A 20,880-nucleotide genomic window follows, 5' to 3' on the forward strand; every position below is an offset into this window, starting at 1 on the left:
TAAGTTTTCATTCCTTGGACAGCTAACACTTGCTGCCACTGTAGCTTCTGCTGGCTTCTTTAGCGCCAAACTCAAGACTGACTCTTGAATTGCTGTGTCTGCCTTTTTATACCCTTCAGCCGCAGTGTTACAACCAATCAAAACCTTCTCTCTGACAGTTAAATGGAACATCCACTGAAGGATCTATCACAGACTGACCTTTTTGATCCCACTGGCTCATATAAAACAATGGTCTCTAATGCCTACTGACATACCAGAAAAACTCAAGACACATATTCACCTTCTAAGTAACTGTATCCGTGTAATGGTTTCTTGACAGACCAACAGCTGTAAGATTGCCTGTACACTATCTCTTAGGCCTCAATTAAAGGTAATTTGCCAACCTTTTACCTTCATTGAGTTAACTACTCACAAACCAGATGCTTTTTAAAATGCAATAATACTATTACACATACATTTACACGTTTACTATTACACATACACATAGTAAAGGTACCCCTGCCCGTACGGGCCAGTCGTGTCCGACTCTAGGGTTGTGCGCCCATCTCACTTAAGAGGCCGGGGGCCAGCGCTGTCCGGAGACACTTCCGGGTCACGTGGCCAGCGTGACGAAGCTGCTCTGGTGAGCCAGCACCAGCGCAGCACACGGAAACGCCGTTTACCTTCCCGCTATAAAGCGGTCCCTATTTATCTACTTGCACTTAAGAGTGCTTTCGAACTGCTAGGTGGGCAGGAGCTGGGACCGAACGACGGGAGCTCACCCCGCCGCAGGGATTTGAACCGCCGACCATACGATCGGCAAGTCCTAGGCACTGAGGTTTTACCCACAGCGCCACCCGCGTCCCTATACACATACACATACATTGCATTTATTCAACTTTTACTTCGCAATTTTGCTGCTTGTCCAAAACTGGCATTGTTAAGTAACTTTGCATATATACAGCTTTCAACCAGGAAAAATAATCTCAAAAACTAATGTAAAGGGCAAATAATAATAGTAATAATAAGGCAGACTTAGTAAATGTATTTAAAAATAGCATGAAAAACATGTTATAAATTGTGGAATTGATTTATTGGTTTGACGTGACCCCCGCTAATTGATTTGCGATCCTCAATTAGCTCTTTATGGCCGCCCGGCACGCCTCCGCTCTGAGCTCTCAGTCACGCCTCAGCAGAGTTGAACACAGCGGTGAAAACTGTCACGTAGCTTCACTTAGCTTCAGACAAACACACACAGAGTCCAGGTTTGTCCATTTCAGTTCTTTATTCCGACATTCCCCAGGAAATCCCTGGGCTCACCGCAGCCATGACAAACCTGCGTCTTTCTCCCTCAAAGACCAGAGGGGAACTGAACGTAACTCCTCCCAGCTCCTCCCAGCTTCGAAAGCTGACGTCAGAATGTTGAGGCATCATGGGAACAACTTAACCAGTTAAGTTCCAAACCCAACACCCCCTCTTGCCGAAAATTCTGACAAGACCTTTTTTGAGTTCAACACCTTTCCCTTTGCCTTATGCCACTTCCCGGCATCTTTCCCAGGCACCTGTTGAACCCCTTCAACACTCCCAGAATCACACTGTGCGACACTTTTCCACGCACTTGTGACCTGATACCCTACTGACCCATTTGGGCCAGCAGTTGTGTCTTCTCCGTCAGATCCTTCCCCCTCTGACTTGACACCCTGTTTGTGAGCTTTCTCCATTACGCTAACCGGAGATGAAGCCTCACATCTGGACACTCCTTTCACAACCTTTGGAGATGCCCAGACCTGCCCTGAACCCTGATCTTGGACCTGGTCCCCATCACCGGGTTCTGAACCCTGATCCTGGACCTGGTCCCTATCACCGGGATCAGCCTCTGGCTCCCTTTCCTCCTCAGAATCAGACAGACATTCTGAGAGAAAATCAGGACCATCCCTGAGCCTTGAACACCCATCCTGTTCCCAGAACTCAGCCTGCTTACTGACCAGCAGCTTGGTTTGATCACCCTCTGGGTATGCAAACTTCCACCCATTGGTTGCAGGATCATATCCACAGAAGATCATTTCCTGAACCTTTGGACCACCTGCCTCAAAGAGCTCAAAGGGCTCTTTGGCTACCCTCCCAAACCCGGGAAAACCATGTACCTGTGCACCCTTGCATGCCCTGCACCCTAGGGACCTCCCACATTTCCGGAGTTCGCACCCTTTTGTGCACCTGTGCAACTTTTGCACATGACTGGGAACCTTAGCACACTGCGCCTGTGCTTTTCCAGCATTCCCACCACCCTCCAGAGGTGACTCCAGAACAAAGAGATTGTTCTGCCCCCTTTTCACGTTGGCCACTTGTTTCCCCCCTCTGAAAATGGAACAGGTGTCATTTTCAAAGCAAATTTTGTATCCCTGCTTCATTAGAGCTGATACAGATAACAAACAACAATTCAGACCCGGCACAACGTAGACCTCTAGCTCCTCCTGTAAAGGAGAAAAAAAACATGTTAGCCACACCAGAAACAGATTTTCGTGTTCCGTCAGCGAACATAACAGTTGCTCCAGTTGAAACAGCCCTGCAGTTCCGCATTTTGCCAGCAGGCTCGCTTAGCAGGTGCTGACCAACAGCAGTATTCAAAACCCAGCGCGTCACCGTGTCCTGGCTGGAGTTGTTCTTCACAGTTGCCATAGAAGCAGTGATAAGAAAACAACCCTCCCCAGCGTCTGAACCACGTCTTTCCCTTGCGTTCCCACGCTGGCCTCCTCTCCGAGACTGGTTCCCATGAGAACTCAGCTGGTTGACCTTGGGACCTTCCTGCCCAGCTGTCTCCGCTCTCCATGGGCAGCAGCGACGCAAGTGTCCCGTTGCATTACACACGTAGCAACCACGAACTCCAGTGGAAAAACACTGCCCGGGGCTCCTCCCAGCTGGCCTCCTTCTCCTTCTTCCGGAAAAGCACTCCTTGCCAGCTCCGCCCCCTCTGAACCGCCATTTCATTCCAGCAGGTACAGTGGAAAACTTTTGAAAGTGGCCTTTGGAATCCTTCGCCCCCCCGACCTGCTCACTAGCACTCCTTGAGGCTAAAGCATCAGGAACAGGGGCACCGGCCATCTTTAGGCTTTTCTCAATACTTCTCCAGGGCTCTGGTCTCCTGCTGAAGCTTCACAGCAAACGCAGCACATCCCCAGACAGCCCTTGCTCAACTTCTTAGAGTGAGCTGTTCAAACGCAATGTCCTCCAAGACCTGGCTGCCTGCCATTGTCTTCCGTTCTCCCAAGGGGCCCAAGCTTACTTACAATCAGTTTCAGCTTCTCCGGCTCTCCCTTCTCCGTGGAGAAACGATTTTCCAGCTGCTCTCTTAGCTCCGCAGCTACTCCTTTGCCTCCTAGCAACAGGCAAAAATCTCACCACCTCCTGCCGCAACTTCAAACGCATTCCGGCACTTCCGTTGCTCTGAACCGCAACTTCAAAGCGTTCCTGTGACAGTTTTTACGATCGGTGATTAAGGGTCCATAACCTGTGGAATTGATTTATTGGTTTGACGTGACCCCCGCTAATTGATTTGCGATCCTCAATTAGCTCTTTATGGCCGCCCGGCACGCCTCCGCTCTGAGCTCTCAGTCACGCCTCAGCAGAGTTGAACACAGCGGTGAAAACTGTCACGTAGCTTCACTTAGCTTCAGACAAACACACACAGAGTCCAGGTTTGTCCATTTCAGTTCTTTATTCCGACATTCCCCAGGAAATCCCTGGGCTCACCGCAGCCATGACAAACCTGCGTCTTTCTCCCTCAAAGACCAGAGGGGAACTGAACGTAACTCCTCCCAGCTCCTCCCAGCTTCGAAAGCTGACGTCAGAATGTTGAGGCATCATGGGAACAACTTAACCAGTTAAGTTCCAAACCCAACATAAATGTTAAGTGGGAGGGGCAACGAAGTAGCATGGGGCAGGGGAGTGTGTTTGATGGAGAGGGGAATGCAAATTTAATACTTACATTTATTTATTTTATTTAACGAAATTTATATACTGCTTTATAGCAGCAAAAATGATTTAAATGGGTGCTGAAAAAATACAGTGAAGGTGCCTGCCTGATGTCAATAGGCAAGGAGTTCCAAAGTGCAGGTAGTGCCACACTTAAAGAACAATTTCATACAAGTACAGAACAAGTATGGTGTGGCACCTGTAACGGTGCCGGTTCAGCAGATCAAAGCAGTCGAGTGAGCACAAAAGGGGTGAATTGGTCCCAAACTGTTAATGGCTTTATGTACCAATAGTAACACCTTGAACTTGGCCTGGTAACAAATCAGCCAGAAGGGGCAGGAGTCAAGTGGCGGGTATAGCGGCCAGTGCCTGGTCCACATCAACTGACTGCATAAGCTGAAATCAATTCCATCACTGACTCTGCCACTGGAATTGCAAGAAGTTCAGAGTCAAGATCACTTTGATGTCAAGTGACTTTCTCTTCAAAGTGTGTAGCCAGTTGGCCACAGCAGGTCCTCAAATGCTCCAGAAGTCCCTTTCCCACAGTGGAAGTCTCTGGATCATCCAAACTAACTCTGTGAAGAGGCGTATGTGAATCTGAACTTATGGTATGGTTTACCTCTGTCGAATGTGGGATGTATAAGATTGATATAGCTCTAATATGACATGACACTCTCCATTATGAGCTTTGGTGACCCTGGAACAATCCTGGTTCCAGCCCTTTGCCAAAGGGGCATTTGGGCAAATCCTGAGTTCACCCTCAACTGACCTAAAGATTAACACATGGAAATTTAGTTTTCAAATACAGGATACTCAGCTCCTCAGCGGTAAGGTGATTTGAAAGCAGATAGCAGACAAGGATACCCAGGTTCAGATAATGGTTCAATATCAAAGTCTTTCACCCTTTTGTTAAGCAAACAGGATGGCCAGCTTTAGCCATTTTTCAAGGTGAGGATTTGGCAGGAAATTCTGGAAGGAACTATGGAAATTGTAGAAAATTACTCAGTTCACAGCCCTTTCCCCTCTCCACTGGCATGCCTTGGCAAAAAGGTATTAAAAACCCATTAGATTCAAAGGTTAGTTAATTTTTCCAGGTCCAACATGACAGCGTTTACCCAGCGCTCTCCACGATTCAGCACACTTCTGCTTTGCTTTAAGGACAGGTATATTTTCCTTCTGCCCCCTCCCCCCCCCACCTATTTTTACGGCACTTCTTTACGGCAAAATTGTTATGCTCTTTTACTCTTTAATGAAGGTGTGTTTATATTGTGTGTTTATATTGTAGAATTTGCTACCTACTTAGACTGTAACTTTGCTGTCTGAAACAGCATTTATATACTGTTACTCTTATTTTATATAATAAACCAAGCTTTCCTTATTCCTTCTATAACAAGTGCATGCCATAACTCCAGCAGAAGATCGTAAACCTCTCAGCAGTGTCTATACGAACATACATGAGTGCTGGCTGTGGAAAGGTGAGTCTAGGTACACACTTGTAACAACTTCTCCGGCTGACTACCAGAGGATTCAAGCTCAATTCAATGGATCACATTCAGTTCTGCATAAGCAAAGTAGGATTTCATCTTCCATTCCTCTCTCCTGCAAGTCTCCAAAATCTGTTTTGGATGGTATGTGTCCCAAAACCTGTTTCACTTGTGCAACAGCAGCACAGGATACAGCCCAATATAATGAATGTGTAGCATCTTATGAAACAGTTAAGCACATTAAAATAGCATAGTCATTCTGCTAAACTATTTCATCTGGTTTAGAAACAGTACTCAAGTTCTATGGAGTAAATTCAAAAGGAAGACTTTGCAGAACCATAGACACATGTCCATAACCCCTCCCCCTAAACACTAATATTCAGAGGGAAATGTAGATTTCCTTTTTTTCTTAATTGATGGTCTTGTTTTATTGCTATGTGGTGTTCTTCCTTTTAGTTATCTATATTTCCAAATGTATTCAAATACCATTTCATGTAAAAAATGAATGGATAGTCCTGCAGATTATTATTATTTTTTTGCTAAAGCACTATGAACAAACCTACCTCCACGTCCAAAATTTCCAAGATCATTTGGTCCACTAGTGCTGTTGTTTACAGGCAGGCTGGTGGCAGGCCAAGAATCTGCTAGCCAAGGATAACTCGGGTCACTTGCATTTAACAGGCCTGGTCGACTGAAGAAAAATGAACATCGAAATACATCTGTGAGAAACTCTTTACAACTGCAAACTGAAGAGATGTTATACATCTCTCATATTATACAAAAATATAATTTAAAATATAATTTAAAATTTATTTCATATTAAAATTGTGAAGGCTTTCTTGATATAAATGATTCCACAGTTAATTGGAGCTTTACACAAATTAGTACTGTATGTGGAAGTGGAATCAGTTACAAGTCTGCTAGAATCCAAATGAATTCTGTAGTTCATTTCAAAATAAGGAATAGGCTGTACCATTGAAGGATCCTAAACTAGGGATGAATGATAAATTACCACCTCAAGGGAACAATCACTCAAAGTGACTGTTCTGTATCAGCCATTTCCAGGACTCTGGGTGAGTATTCCTTCACTTCCTGCATCCCAAATGTATGTCTGTCATCCACAAGCTGCTAGCTCTTCCTTTGAGCAGCCTTGCGTGGTTTTAAAGGCAAGTAGGTTTGAGTGGGATTAATGAAAAGTTCAAAACAGCATTTTTATCTGTGTCAACAGACTTTCATGTTCATATAATTTGAAGAACAACTGAAGACTGAGCACTTTTTATCTGAAAGGAACTAGTCATTAAGACGTTAGAATTTGGCTCAGTGGGCACGTTCCTAAAACTGGGAGAGATGAATAGGAGAAAGGTGGGGGAATAGCACATTAAACAAATAAGTCGGAAGCTGTACTTGATTATTAGTACGTGTAAACAAACAGCATTGTGGGAAACAAGATACTGGTCTAGATCTGCTTTTGGACTGATCCAGCAAGGCTCCTTTTATGTTCCTTTTTAACAGTTATTGTTATTGTATCCCTTCCCACCCCCCATGAATCCCTTCTGGCACAATCCCTAAGAGAAATGTGGGTTTCTATGGAAACAGCAATAAGAAGATCTAGCAGCATTCTTGCCACATCTATGAACTCTCATTAGGCCTAATCTGTGTGTGTGTGTGTGTGTGTGTGTGTGTGTGCGCACACACACACACACACACACACACACACACAGATATTGATTAAATAGGAGATTGGAAGTTATTACCAGAGCTTAATTACAATCTCCATATTGGCATAGAGAAAATAGATGAGGATATATGGCTCTGTTATCAACTTTTATCAATTTCAATTGAGTAGCCAAAGTTGTAGAATCTAGTCCTATCAATCTACAACCTATTCATCTTCCCTGAATCATTTATTTTGTGATCGATTGTGTGTAATTGTTCACTCACAGCAATTTAGTGGGAGCCAATAAGGAGTCTTAAACAACAGCAACTTCATTTACTAATGCCTAATTAATGCAATAAACATCCTGAAAACAAATGAACACATTCTTTCTGATACTTTCTACTAATTTCTTCCTGGGCATCTGGGAGATATGAAACATCTGGACTTGATTCCCCTCAAGTGTACAACAGATCATTAAAATCTGGTCTAAGCCATTTAATTCCTCCCAGAATTGTCACTCTAACAACTGATCATGTAGTAGTCTGTCTTTCTTTTTTTTTAGTTAATAAAAAAATAAATCTGATGGGGCTTAAATATGACACAACCTGAAACTGAATATGACCTTTTCAATAGCAGACATACCTTCCATTGCTCATAAGTCCCCCATCTCCTCTTTGGAAAGTAACTGGTGTGGGTTTTCATAAATAAGAGAGTAGGAAAAGTCTGTTAGGCATAGTAAGTCATTTATATCAAGCATATCACAATATACAATATAATGTGTTAGACAATATAATCAAGTATAGGTGGGAAAGCAAAAATTGCCATATCCCCCAGTTCTCTCTAGACAATATTGATTTAAATCAATCTTTCTCAGTCACAGTCCCACAGGACAACTTATTTCTGATCCCTTGATATTATGGGTTTTGGGGGGAAATTCTCAAATCAATAGACCTTTGGCTTCAAAACGTATGAAGCTAGAGACCCCTGAATCATGCAGATTCCAATGAAAACATTACCTTCATATCTTCAAACTAAATAAAATGAATCTGTGCTCTCTTTAGAACGTTAGTACTTTAATAAGTAATTAACAATGACCTGGATCTGCTTATCATTACAGTAGGAACAAAAGTGAACAATTTGAGGAAACTGAAATGAGAAAAAAATATTCAAAATACATTCTCATTTTATATTCTAACCCCTTTTATCCATGCCTGAAGTGTTCTTAACAGAGTGAATGATGTAAAACCAAAGCCATACTTCCTAGCTAGCAGGACTAGTAGGAGTTGTAGTCAAACAACAGCTGGGAGCCCAAGTTTGAGAAACAATGATGTAAACTCTTAATTGCCAAGATCAGTCTTGTAATCTCAAACAATTATGAATACTTTTCAAACATAGTCTAAACGCACCTACCTTACAACAAGATATTGTTATAAATTTAGGGTCTTACATTGCTTATAACTGTGACAATCTCTATGTTGTAAGAAGTCCTGTTTAAAGCAGTACAGTACAGTGGATAGTATGGCCAGACACAGTATCAGTGTTCTGCATAACATACAGCAGCTTTTGTCAGATAGTTTGGACTATGATGATAAGAGTTGTAGTCCAAAACATGTCGTGGGCACCAGGTTGGTAAAGGCTAGGGTAAAGCTTGGGACGGGGGTGGCTATTTGGGTTAAACCACAGAGCCTAGGACTTGCCGATCAGAAGGTCGATGGTTCAAATCCCCGCAACGGGGTGAGCTCCTGTTGCTCGGTTCCAGCTCCTGCCAACCTAGCAGTTCGAAAGCACGTCAAAGTGCAAGTAGATAAATAGGTACCGCTCCGGCAGGAAGGTAAACGGCGTTTTCGTGCGCTGCTCTGGTTTGCCAGAAGCGGCTTAGTCATGCTGGCCACATGACCTGGAAGCTGTACGCCGGCTCCCTCGGCCAATAAAGCGAGATAAGCGCTGCAACCCCAGAGTCGGTCATGACTGGACCTAATGTCGTTAAAGCTTACATATTGGAACCCCTGAACTATCTTCTCAAATGACAATTGTGTGTGTTCCTGTGACTTAAAGTGATGCAACCTCTGGCATCCACCAAGAGATACCACAAAGTAAAGAAAACCCTGGAATTTCAGTGCTAGCTGTCAAAAAAATGAAGAAAGTTTGGAAAACCAGTGAAGGAGATTGAGAAAGTAAGGGACATGGGAGAGCTTTACATGTGTAACATTGCACCAGGAATCCAAAGGGGATAAAATTGGTTTCCCCCCTATTTTGTCCCTTATATCTGTGGGATAGGTTTGGCTGGGGTAGCCTGAGTTCAAAGTCACCTAGTGAGCAAAGTCACCCATCAAAATGTAGTGATGGCGGTGGTGATGATTACCTGCTCTTTACCAGCAGGTCTCAGAATAGGTTACAACAATTTAAAATTTAGAATCAAAACCAGTTAAAACAAATGATCTCATCAAGTATACCACACTGGTTTCAACCATCACACAACCACAATCCATGTTGGAGTATAGTCACTGGTCTTTTTGTACAAAGCACCACATGAGATGCTTGATGCAACTCACAGGATTAACTGAAATGATCAACCATCCTGGGAGATCATATGCATCTGAAAATTCCACAAAAATGCTTCTCCATTAATACAGAAACACTTCAAAATTTATAACACAAAGCAGCTTTCTCTTGATCTCTTGCCATACACTCCGCAATCTCAGTTAAACAACTGTACAGCATCAAGATGGAAATGCTATGATCAGCAAAGACACTGACATATAAAGCAGGGTAGCTGCAGCTTTCTGGTGATACATTACATTTTTGCTGTGTTATCAGTTCCACAAGTGGCTTCACAATGCACGTTCAACTACAATGAAGACAAAGAGGATCCCTTTGGGATCCCATATAGAATGAACTTAGGAACTGATGATTAATTGCCTATCACCACTGTATGGGCAATTATGGTTGCTAGAAAATCACAACAGGCATATCACAAATTAAATGCTTTACCTATTTGGAAATGAATTAATGCTAATCACAGTGAAAGTGTATAAAATATTAAATACAAAGTATACACAAGCATTCTAATGCTTCTTAATATACTAAACAATCATAACACATGCTAAAATAGTTTAAGCGAAATTGGGTGGATATTGTACAGCAATCTGCAGGGAAACAATGGGTGCAAGTTTATTTATTTGTAGCTGGCATTGTAGCTGTTAGAAAATGTGTGACTAACATCTACATTGGAATATCTCACTTTCATTTCTGCATCTTCTTCCATAACCTTACAAACATAATTTGAAACTTGAAACCGAGCACTTATATTCTACATTTTAAAGTTTAAATTGAAGACTTATAATTGCGTTTATACTATGCCGAATACTATGCCGAAAGTGTGACAGACAAATGGCTTGCTGGGGATAGGCTTCGTGCAATGAGTTTGTTCTCTTGAGGCAGTGAGGTAAGGGATGAGGCCTTCTGGGAATGAGGACGTCCTAGCAGTATCCCACTCCCAGGGTGAAGGGGGGAAGAGTGGATTGGTAAAGAGGAAGTTGAAAGGTAAAGTCAAATATCTTCAGAATGTGTGGGTGTTATTAGAAACCACAATACTGGAAGCTCAGCCTCAATACAGGTCAGGCAAGGTACCACCAAGGCCAAGGGACTACCAGCAAGCTTAACAAGCAAACTATGAGAGATCAGGAAGCCTTTCTTCAGAAATCGAAGTCTGGCCCAAATAAAGAGAACAAAAAGGAACACAAACATTGCCAACAGAAATGCAAACAGATAATAAGGGACAAAATGAGCAAATTCAGGGAGGGCATTTTTAGAAACCTTAGGACCACAATAAAAAAGTTATTTAAACACTTTGAAAGCAGGAGGAAACTGGCTAGGAAGGCAGTTGTATCTTTAGATGACAAGGGAGTCAAGATGTACTAATGAAGGAAAACATGATTATGGAGAAGCTGAATGAGTTCTTTGCATTTGTTTTCACTCTGGAATGCCACAGAGGATCCCTGTGGCTGAATTAACCTTCTTGGAAAGGAAGTCTGAGGAACTGAGGCAAAAACTGTTGACAAGAGACATTCTAGGCCACCAGATCTCAAATTTTAAATTGCTGGTTTTCTAACATAAACATGTAACTTGTTCTGAAGACTAGCATTTGTACCTGAAGAATAGAAACTGGCCAATGTAATACCATTTTTTAAATAAAATAAAATGATCATTTATGTAAGCAGGTGCTCACAATTAACACTTCTTCAGAGCTTAATCCTACCCCCTCCCCCAAGAAAGGAGTCAGATATAGAGGGATTATGTTCCCCTTTTGCTCACTAGTAGGGCTATTAAAAATAAAGTATTCCTAATACAGGCGGCCAAACTTTCAGTCACATGAGAAGCTCCTAAATAGCACTTTCCATCTTGTCCCCATTCTCTATGTTCTGGGACATGATGTCCGCTTCTTAATAGCAGCCAAGATTTTGCAACAAAGCAAGCAGTTGGACAGAATGCTTAGCTACAGGAGCTTTCCTTTCACTCAGATTGTAGTACTATAGCAGGGGACAGGAGGAATGGAGTTGACCCTGCAGTCTGATTTCTGTAGGCTTATACTGGCACAGTTAGGCAATCCCGAAAGTAAAGTAAAGAGTGTTGGCAGAGTGGTGAGAAGAGAATACCTTGGCAATAAGAACCTGAGACCTCCTATGTTCTTATGATTCTATGAACTGGACCGATGTGGTTGTCATTCTGACTGCTGGAGTTATTTTCTCCATCAAAAACAAAGTCATGTTTCTTTATGATTTTTTAATGGTTGCTGGGTGTTATAAATAGTTCTCATATGGTGAGGTTATAATGCAATATCTGTTTTCAGTAGCTGCATTTCTTATGGAATTATCTTACAGCCTTTGGGGAACACATTTATAAGGAGAAGTAACCACAGAAGAATGGATGCTGCTTCATTATTACATCTGTCTCTGGAAATTAATATAATTTTCAGAGTGACAACTGTTATCCTCTCAGAGTGACAATTGTCAAAGGATAATAAGTTTATAATATTGCAATAAATGTCTCCCTCCTCCAAAAAATATCCTCCCTTATTATTTAAGTTATTTTATTTCCCAAAGCTTCATACAATCCACAATAAAAATGGCTGGGCAAGCCAGCAAGAGAGCATCACTCTGAAAGGATCAACATTCTGTGGAAAAGGCAGCAAAAGTCACAAATGATAGTTAGTCTGCCAAACTAAGCACTATGTTTATCACTGTTACCATATGTTTGTGTCAGCATTTTTGCCTGCAGTTTGATTTCTGGAATTGCAAAACACGCCTAAAATGCTGAAGGGAAACATATTTGAATACAGTAGACTACAGTCCTTACAGACATATCGGGGGGGGGGGGGGTGGATCAGCAAAGCTGATTTAATTCAGGGATCTAAATTTCAAAAAACTGCTGAGACATTTTGAAAGTTGAAAAGGAGATGAAAGACAAATTCCATCTATTATCACAAAGCAGCATTTTTTAAATTAAAAACTGTTTATATGATTATGGATCTTATACAGATTCTTTAAAAATCTGCAGAATATAAAGGGAGGAACACGTTTTAAAAATATGACGTACACAAAGATGTACTGAAAGAGGAAATGAGAGAGGTTTGAAGAATCTTTGTTAACCTGTGTTGCAAGGTCTATACAAAAACATGCACAATTAAGCCTCACACAAAAATTGAAAAAAAACCCTCATATACCTACAGTATACAAAGATACTATGGTACTAGTTGAACTATTTACAAATACTATCTGGCAAGGTTAAACCCAATCTTCATGCAGGCTAGAACCAAAAAATAGAAAAACACACTCAGCTGACATTTTGAGGAAATAAAGCTTTCTGTGTGCCTATCTCTAGTGGGCCACATTTTCCTAGTACAAATGAAAACTTTAATGTTGCCAGCCAAGTCTCTTCCCTTTTTCTGATAAGCTGTTCCTCAAATATGAATACAGATTAATCCTCTTTTAATAAGCATTAACTCAGAACAGATAATCAGCATATAAAAATTCTATCAAATCTTCCTGCATTTGGATGGTTCTGTCAAATAATTTATAATAATCTACCACTGTTAGGACTTGCGCGTGAAATGTTTAGTTTGCCATTTGTAATTTGTTTTTATTTACTCAGTTTCACAACAATCTTTAATCCCCAAGCTTAGTATTTATAAGCAAAAATGTATGGTTTTTCGTTCAGGCTGATAGTGTATGCAGTTAGAGGAACATGTCTGCATTCCTGCAAATGGATGCACACACACTTAGGAAACTGAGGCCAGATGAAAGATGCATTACATTTTTCCTGTTTCAGTAGATGGATTTCTATGAATTTATAAGAAGCATTTTTTATCCACAGGATGGATAAATGTGATGGGGTACTCCATAGCATAGAAGGATTCACCTGAGAAAATGGATTCTTTTTTATCATTCTTATGGAATCTGAAAAGTTGGTATCTGCCTAGAAAAGAGGTATGTGCTTTCTGTCAGCTCACCTTTCTTTCAACCATGTTAAAGCCTGCAGTGTATGTTTGCACAAGGAGAATTCGGAAACTAACCATGAAAAACATAACAAGCACGATTATACCTACCTGAAGTGTTGTTTTTCATTCCCTACGATGAAAGGTCAGCAGATTGGGTTGCTGGTTCCGACCATGGCCCAAAGCGGGCAGTAATGTTTTGGGGGTGTAGGGTTCCAAGGATTCAGTTTGCAAACTCTCCAAGCTCAAGGGAAAGACAGACATTAAGAAGGAGAAAAGTATATCCTACATCCCAGAAATAAAGGAAGGAGCTAGCCTCGAGGGTGGGGCCCTGCTGACCTTTCACTGGGAATGGAAAACTATGCTTCAGGTAGATACAATCATACCTTTTCCCATTCCTTCAATGAAAGGTCAGCAGATTGGGAGATACCAGAGCTATCCTAATCTCAGACAGCAGAGAGGCTGCAGTGTTATGGAGGGGAGAGAACATTTTGTAATGTCTCATGAAGGTGCTGTGGGAGGACCAGGTGACTGCCTTGCATATTTCCAGCAGTCCAGCATTAACTGAAAATGCACTGCAGGGAGCTGCAGAACAAGAGGAGTGAGCTATGATGTGCAAAGGGACAATAAGTCCCTGAGCTTTGCAGGAACAGGCCTTTATCCATCTAGCTAGAGTGGCAGAAATCACTTTCTTCCCTAAGGAGAAGAGATGGAATGAAACAAAGAGTGAAACTGTCCATCTGAGCTCTTTGGTTCACTGAATGTAGACTTTTGAAGCTCTACGTACATTGTGTGAGTGCCAAGCTTTTCCCCTGTGGTCACTAAGGAAGGGCAGAAGGAGGGAAGACCCAAGTTCTTGTTGCAAGTGGAAGTTGGAGGTGGCCTTAGGAAGGAAAGCTGGTTGGGAGAGAATGGAAGAGAGTGTGCCTGCTTGTTGGGTGAGGGTGTTAGGGTGGAGGCTGTTCGGAAGAAAGCAGAGAATGGTGGCAATTTCCACTTTCTAAAGGGAAATGTATAATAATAATAATAATACCCTGTCCATCTGGCTGGGTTTCCCCAGCCACTCTTTGGGAAGAAAAGCTGAGGGAGTGGGAACAATCTGTAGGAGACAGACTGGATTCACAGTTGTGAACAAAGCGGTGGAGGAGAAGGCTGAAAGCTTGGAAAATCTTCATCCCCATTGGAGGAATGAGAAGGGTTAATCGCATGATCTAGGGCAGACATGTCCAAGAAGTCTATCGTAATCGACTTGGAGATCCTGGGACTGATATTGGTCAATCGCAGGCTGAGAAAGAAAAAATATTAAAAAAAATGTCCAGTAGTACCTTAGAGACCAACTAAGTTTGTTCTTGGTACAGTGGTACCTCGGGTTACATACACTTCAGGTTACATACACTTCTGGTTACAGACTCCGCTAACCCAGAAATATTGCTTCAGGTTAAGAACTTTGCTTCAGTATAAGAACAGAAATCGGGCTCCGGCAGCGCAGCAGCAGCAGCAGGAGGCCCCATTAGCGAAAGTGGTGCTTCAGGTTAAGAAGAGTTTCAGAAGTTCTGAAGTTTACTATACAGCGGAAAGGAGCAGCCAAGCATACTAGGACTCAATTTCTTGACTTTAAGAAAGCCGACTTCATAAAACTTAGGGAAGTGCTGGGTGAGATCCCATGGACAGTAATACTAAAAGGAAAGGGAGTTCATGATGGCTGGGAGTTTGTTAAGAGGGAGATAGTAAAAGCACAACATCAGGCAATACCAATGAGACGGGAACATGGAAGGTGCCTAAAGAAGCCAGGGTGGCTATCTAAAGAACTTTTAACTGAGTTAAGATTAAAAAAGGATGTGTACAAAAATGGAAAAGGGGGGAAACCACCAAAGAGGAATTCAAACAAATAGCCAGCACGTGTAGACACAAAGTCAGAAAAGCTAAAGCACAGAATGAACTCAGGCTTGCTAGAGAGGTTAAAAGCAACAAAAAAGGCTTTTATGGGTATGTTCGTAGCAAAAGGAAGAACAAAGAAACAGTGGGGTCACTCAGAGGAGAAGATGGTGAAATGCAAACAGGGGACACAGAAAGGGCTGAACTCCTCAATGCCTTCTTTGCCTCAGTCTTCTCCGATAAAGAAAACAATGCCCAACCTGAAGAATTTGGAGCAAATGATTCAGCAAAGGAAACACAGCCCAGAATAACTAAGGAGATAGTACAAGAATACTTGGCTAGTTTAGATGTATTCAAGTCTCCAGGGCCAGATGAACTGCATCCAAGAGTATTAAAAGAACTGGCAGAGGTGATCTCAGAACCACTGGCAGTCATCTTTGAGAATTCCTGGAGAACAGGCGAAGTCCCAGCAGACTGGAGGAGGGCAAATGTTGTCCCTATTTTCAAAAAGGGGAAAAGAGAGGACCCAAATAATTACCGCCCAGTCAGTCTGACATCAATACCAGGGAAGATTCTGGAGCAGATCATTAAGCAAACAGTCTGTGAGCACCTAGAAAGGAATGCTGTGATGTCAGCATGGATTTCTGAAAAATAAGTCATGTCAGACTAACCTGATCTTGTTTTTTGACAGAATTACAAGCCTGGTAGATGAAGGGAACGCAGTGGATGTAGCCTACCTTGATTTCAGCAAGGCATTTGACAAGGTGCCCCATGATATTCTTGTAAAGAAGCTGGTAAAATGCGGTCTTGACTATGCTACCACTCAGTGGATTTGTAACTGGCTGACTGACCGAACCCAAAGGGTGCTCATCAATGGTTCCTCTTCATCCTGGAGAAGAGTGACTAGTGGGGTGCCACAGGGTTCTGTCTTGGGCCCGGTCTTATTCAACATCTTTATCAACGACTTGGATAATGGACTCAAGGGCATCCTGATCAAATTTGCAGATGACACCAAACTGGGAGGGGTGGCTAACACCCCAGAGGACAGGATCACACTTCAAAACGACCTTGACAGATTAGAGAACTGGGCCAAAACAAACAAGATGAATTTTAACAGGAAGAAATGTAAAGTATTGCACTTGGGCAAAAAAAATGAGAGGCACAAATACAAGATGGGTGACACCTGGCTTGAGAGCAGTACATGTGAAAAGGATCTAGGAGTCTTGGTTGACTACAAACTTGACATGAGCCAACAGTGTAATGCGGCAGCTAAAAAAGCCAATGCAATTCTGGGCTGCATCAATAGGAGTATAGCATCTAGATCAAGGGAAGTAATAGTGCCACTGTATTCTGCTCTGGTCAGACCTCACCTGGAGTACTGTGTCCAGTTCTGGGCACCACAGTTCAAGAACAAACTGACAAACTGGAACGTGTCCAGAGGAGAGCAACCAAAATGGTCAAAGGCCTGGAAACGATGCCTTATGAGAAACGGCTAAGGGAGCTGGGCATGTTTAGCCTGGAGAAGAAGAGGTTAAGGGGTGATATGATAGCCATGTTCAAATATATAAAAGGATGTCACATAGAGGAGGGAGAAAGGTTGTTTTCTGCTGCTCCAGAGAAGCGGACACGGAGCAATGGATACAAGAAAGATGATTCTACCTAAACATTAGGAAGAACTTCCTGACAGTAAGAGCTGTTCGACAGTGGAATTTGCTGCCAAGGAGTGTGGTGGAGTCTCCTTCTTTGGAGGTCTTTAAGCAGAGGCTTGACAACCATATGTCAGGAGTGCATTGATGGTGTTTCCTGCTTGGCAGGGGGTTGGACTCGATGGCCCTTGTGGTCTCTTCCAACTCTATGATTCTATGATTCTAGGTACGGACCTCCAGAACAAATTAAGTACTTAACCCGAGGTACCACTGTATAAGCTTTCGTGTGCATGCACACTTCTTCAGATACCTGAAGAAGCACACAAAAGCTTATACCAAGAACAAACTTAGTTGGTCTCTAAGGTGCTACTGGACAGTTTTTTATTTTATTTTATTTATTTTTACTGCGTCAGACCAACATGGCTATCTACCTGAATCTGAGAAAGAAAAGCCTTTCTCCACAGCCTGGGACACAGCAGCAGCAGTCACTGCTGCTGCCAGTCTCATGCAAGCCTGAGCTCCTCCTCCTCCCTCCTTCTAAAGCCAGCTTGACTTCCTTCCCGCTGCCTGCTCTGCGCTGCTCTCGGGGGGGGGGGAGTAGAGCTCTGGTGATGGGGGGAGGGGGATGTGGGGGGGGAGGCAGAAAATGAAAAGCTCTGTGCCTGCTTGCCTGCTAGTTCAAATGCAACGGAAGGAATAAGAAAGGAGCCCCCTGCCCCAACAGCGAGGAAGGCAAAGAACAAAACACATGAGAAAAAGCCCCCTTCGTGCTCCATGAGTTTGAGCGAGGGAAAGGCTTTAACGCAACAGTAGGGGAAAGAGAGGTGGAGGAAAAGGCGTGGGAATGCTGACACAAAGTTAGCTGCGATTTAAAGCAACAGTAGGGGAAAGCTGGAGAAGCCTGGCACACTCTGACTGGCTCCTCAGATCTGTGTAAACTAATATAAAAATATAGTTTGACTTTTCTCACTTGTTTAGTTACTTGACCATCTAACAACTATTTGGATCTGTCATGATGATATCCAAACATAACTACTGTAACTGTGAAATAAAGATCCATTCATACATTCATTTTACTTAAATTACTTCAGAGGGTGGTAGATCACTGCCAGTTTTTGATATTGGATTGTAGATTACAACCTACTCGAAGTTGGACGTGCCTGACCTTGGATATGTTGGAGGTTGTCCTGACTGCCTGAGCCTCTACCTCTCTCTCCTCCTAAATGCCTGATTGGGGTTAGAGGCAGCCATTTCTTCAAGGTATATAGCCCATCTAGACTTCCTTGGTTTGCACTGAAGCAGGGACTTATGTTTCCCTTGAGGATTTTTCTCTGCTGTCTTGTCCAAAGGGTGCCATTTGAAGGAGGCTTTTCAGCCAGCAGGGTGATCATAAGCTCCAGAGACCAACAAGGGGGCAGAATCCATCACTGGGAGTGTTAGGCTAATAGGTACTATAGGCACAATGCAACACACCCGCTCTCAGGAGAGCAGCGTGGATCTGGTAGGCCAGGTGAGAGTGTAGGACTGAATCAGAGGCTTAGCAGCTATGTGGAAGCCTCAAAGAGCTGAAGAAAAAAGTTGTTGGTGTTCCAGACCTCTGCACTGAAAATGAAAGTAGAAGATCTGGTTTTTGCCACATAGGCAATCCTTCCCATTGTTTATGCTCGCCTGCTATAATGCTGGGCTTCTCTGGCTAAGTACCCGCCTGAGGGGGTGTCAGAGCAAAGATGCGTGATGAAAAAGGGTCTGCTCCTGTCTTCCTTCATTGAGGCAGATAGCCAAGATTACGTAGGTAGAGAGGGTTTTTTATTTTTTAAAAAAAATATTTTAAGCAAGAAGCTGGGTGGTGGTGGGGAACAGGGAGAAAAAAGGCTTCTGTAAAGATAGAAGGTATAAGTCAGGAGTTGGGGGAGGGTTTCCAAAGAACTGGAAGAGGAAGAGGAAGTAAGCCTGATAAGAGAGAAGTTGGGAGCAGGTGGTTGGTGATCTGGCTGCACTGACAAAGGCAACAGCAGAATTGAATCCTGGGAGCCCTACATTCCAAAACATTGCTGCCTGCCTTTGACCGTGGGTGGAGCCATCAATCCAATCAGCTGACCCTTCATTGCAGGTAAGGGGGAAATTAGTGTTTATTCTAGTAGCATGAGTTGTATATGTTTGCATGTAACTCTCCATGCGTGCATCTGTGCCCTTGTCCAAACATCACATGAATAAAAAGCCATAGCTTTGTGTAACAGTCAGAGGGAACTGAAAACTTTTCAAATTGATATTGCAGGCACATAACTGATAAAGCAGAATGTATGGAGGATAAGGCTCTCGAGGGCTACTAACCGTGAAGGCTATCTACTACCCCCAGCATCAGAGACATTATGAATCTGAATCCCAATTGCTGAGGATCACAAGTAGGGAGAGTGCTGTTGCACTCACATCCCGCTTGCACACTTCCCATAGGCACCTGGTTAGCTACTGTGATGCTGAAATAGATGGGTCTTTGGTGTCTTCCAGCACAGCTCATCTTATGCTATCATCAGTGTCTTTTTAACTTCTGTTACGTTCCAATCTATCTTATATTAGTATTCATGAACACAATTGAAACTGTTGGATTTACTGATCCTAATGCAGAATGGCATTTTGCTGCACCCTGCAGGTTTGCTGATATGCAATAATATGCAGCTGCAGTTATACCATTCCATACTTTCCTGCCTCATGTATCTCCAGAGTTTGACCCCACACTTTCCCCCACCAAACAAGCATGTCAAGAGTCCTTGGCAAAGATAGTTCGGTGTTTTCATACCTTGTCATGGGGGACTGCAAGGACCAAAGTCAAAATTATTGTGGTAGATATCCTGCCAGCTGCCTCTCTCAGCAGGCAATTGTGGCCTCCTGCTGAGCTTTGCAAGAGAGGCAACTGAAAGAGGGAGAGAGAGTTCTCAAAGCCAGGTGCTGAAGGAAGCAGCTGGCAAAGACAGAAAAGGGGTGGGGTTCTCTGAGAGGCCAGGAGTAGAGCAGCCTGAACATGAAAGGTAAAATGATGTTTTAAATAAGTTGAATAAAGGCTGGTGAAATAGGAGAGAGAGAGAGAGAGAGAGAGAGAAGAGGTTTAATTTTTGAATGAAGGGAGGGAAGGGAAGGGAAGGGTCAAGCTCATTTAAGAAAAGGTGATCTGATAGATATGTAACAGGGGTGTAACAGGATGCCTTGAACAACAAATGTGACATGTGCACACAGCAAATTAGGTGAACAGTCTATAACAGGGATAGAAGAAGCACTCTTGTTGCATGAACCTGTTTTGAGAAAAACAAGGAGACCCAAGTCTGAGTCACTAGAAATTTGTTTGAATTTCGGTTGATAAAACCTATCAAGGTGAGTGTGTAACAGAAGTGGGGCGAAAGGTGGTCACACAGTTGGTGCAATTTTTCTTGGAATATCTTGTTTTCATTTGTCAAAATGTCAACCAAAAATAAAGTGCATTCACATCTTCACAGTAGCTGCTAAAGTATTCACAACTGTGCTTATTTGTGAGCAAGCTTAATGCTGGCAAGGGTGCTGCTGATATTTTCTAACAATAAATTTTGCTTGACAGATTGTATCAATCATGCAGATGTTGAGGTAATCATATTCCTGCACGATGAGTATTGGCAGAACAAAAATATATCTTGAGAGTCTTGCCATTGCATACAGAATTTCCGTCAAACTGGGCAAACTGGATAGCAAATGAGTATTTGCTCGCCAATATCCTTATCAAAATGGGTAAGAAATGCCACCTTGGAGATTTTG

The 20,880-nt window shown here is 42.8% G+C and overlaps 1 protein-coding gene across 22 annotated transcripts in view; it reads right to left on the minus strand.

Moving 5' to 3' along the window:
• Positions 1-20,880, minus strand: part of ROBO2 (roundabout guidance receptor 2) — an 835,262-nt gene that overhangs the window by 49,674 nt on the left and 764,708 nt on the right. For all 22 annotated transcript variants that reach the window (XM_081003977.1, XM_081003969.1, XM_081003975.1 and 19 more), the window contains 2 exons: positions 7,732-7,774; positions 5,996-6,123 (listed from right to left, as the gene is read on the minus strand). In XM_081003977.1, coding sequence (XP_080860103.1) covers positions 5,996-6,123; positions 7,732-7,774 — 171 coding nt within the window. The remainder of the gene's footprint in view (positions 1-5,995; positions 6,124-7,731; positions 7,775-20,880) is intronic.

Source organism: Podarcis pityusensis (assembly GCF_964106645.2).
Source record: "Podarcis pityusensis genome assembly, chromosome: 4".
Lineage (NCBI taxonomy): Eukaryota > Metazoa > Chordata > Lepidosauria > Squamata > Lacertidae > Podarcis > Podarcis pityusensis.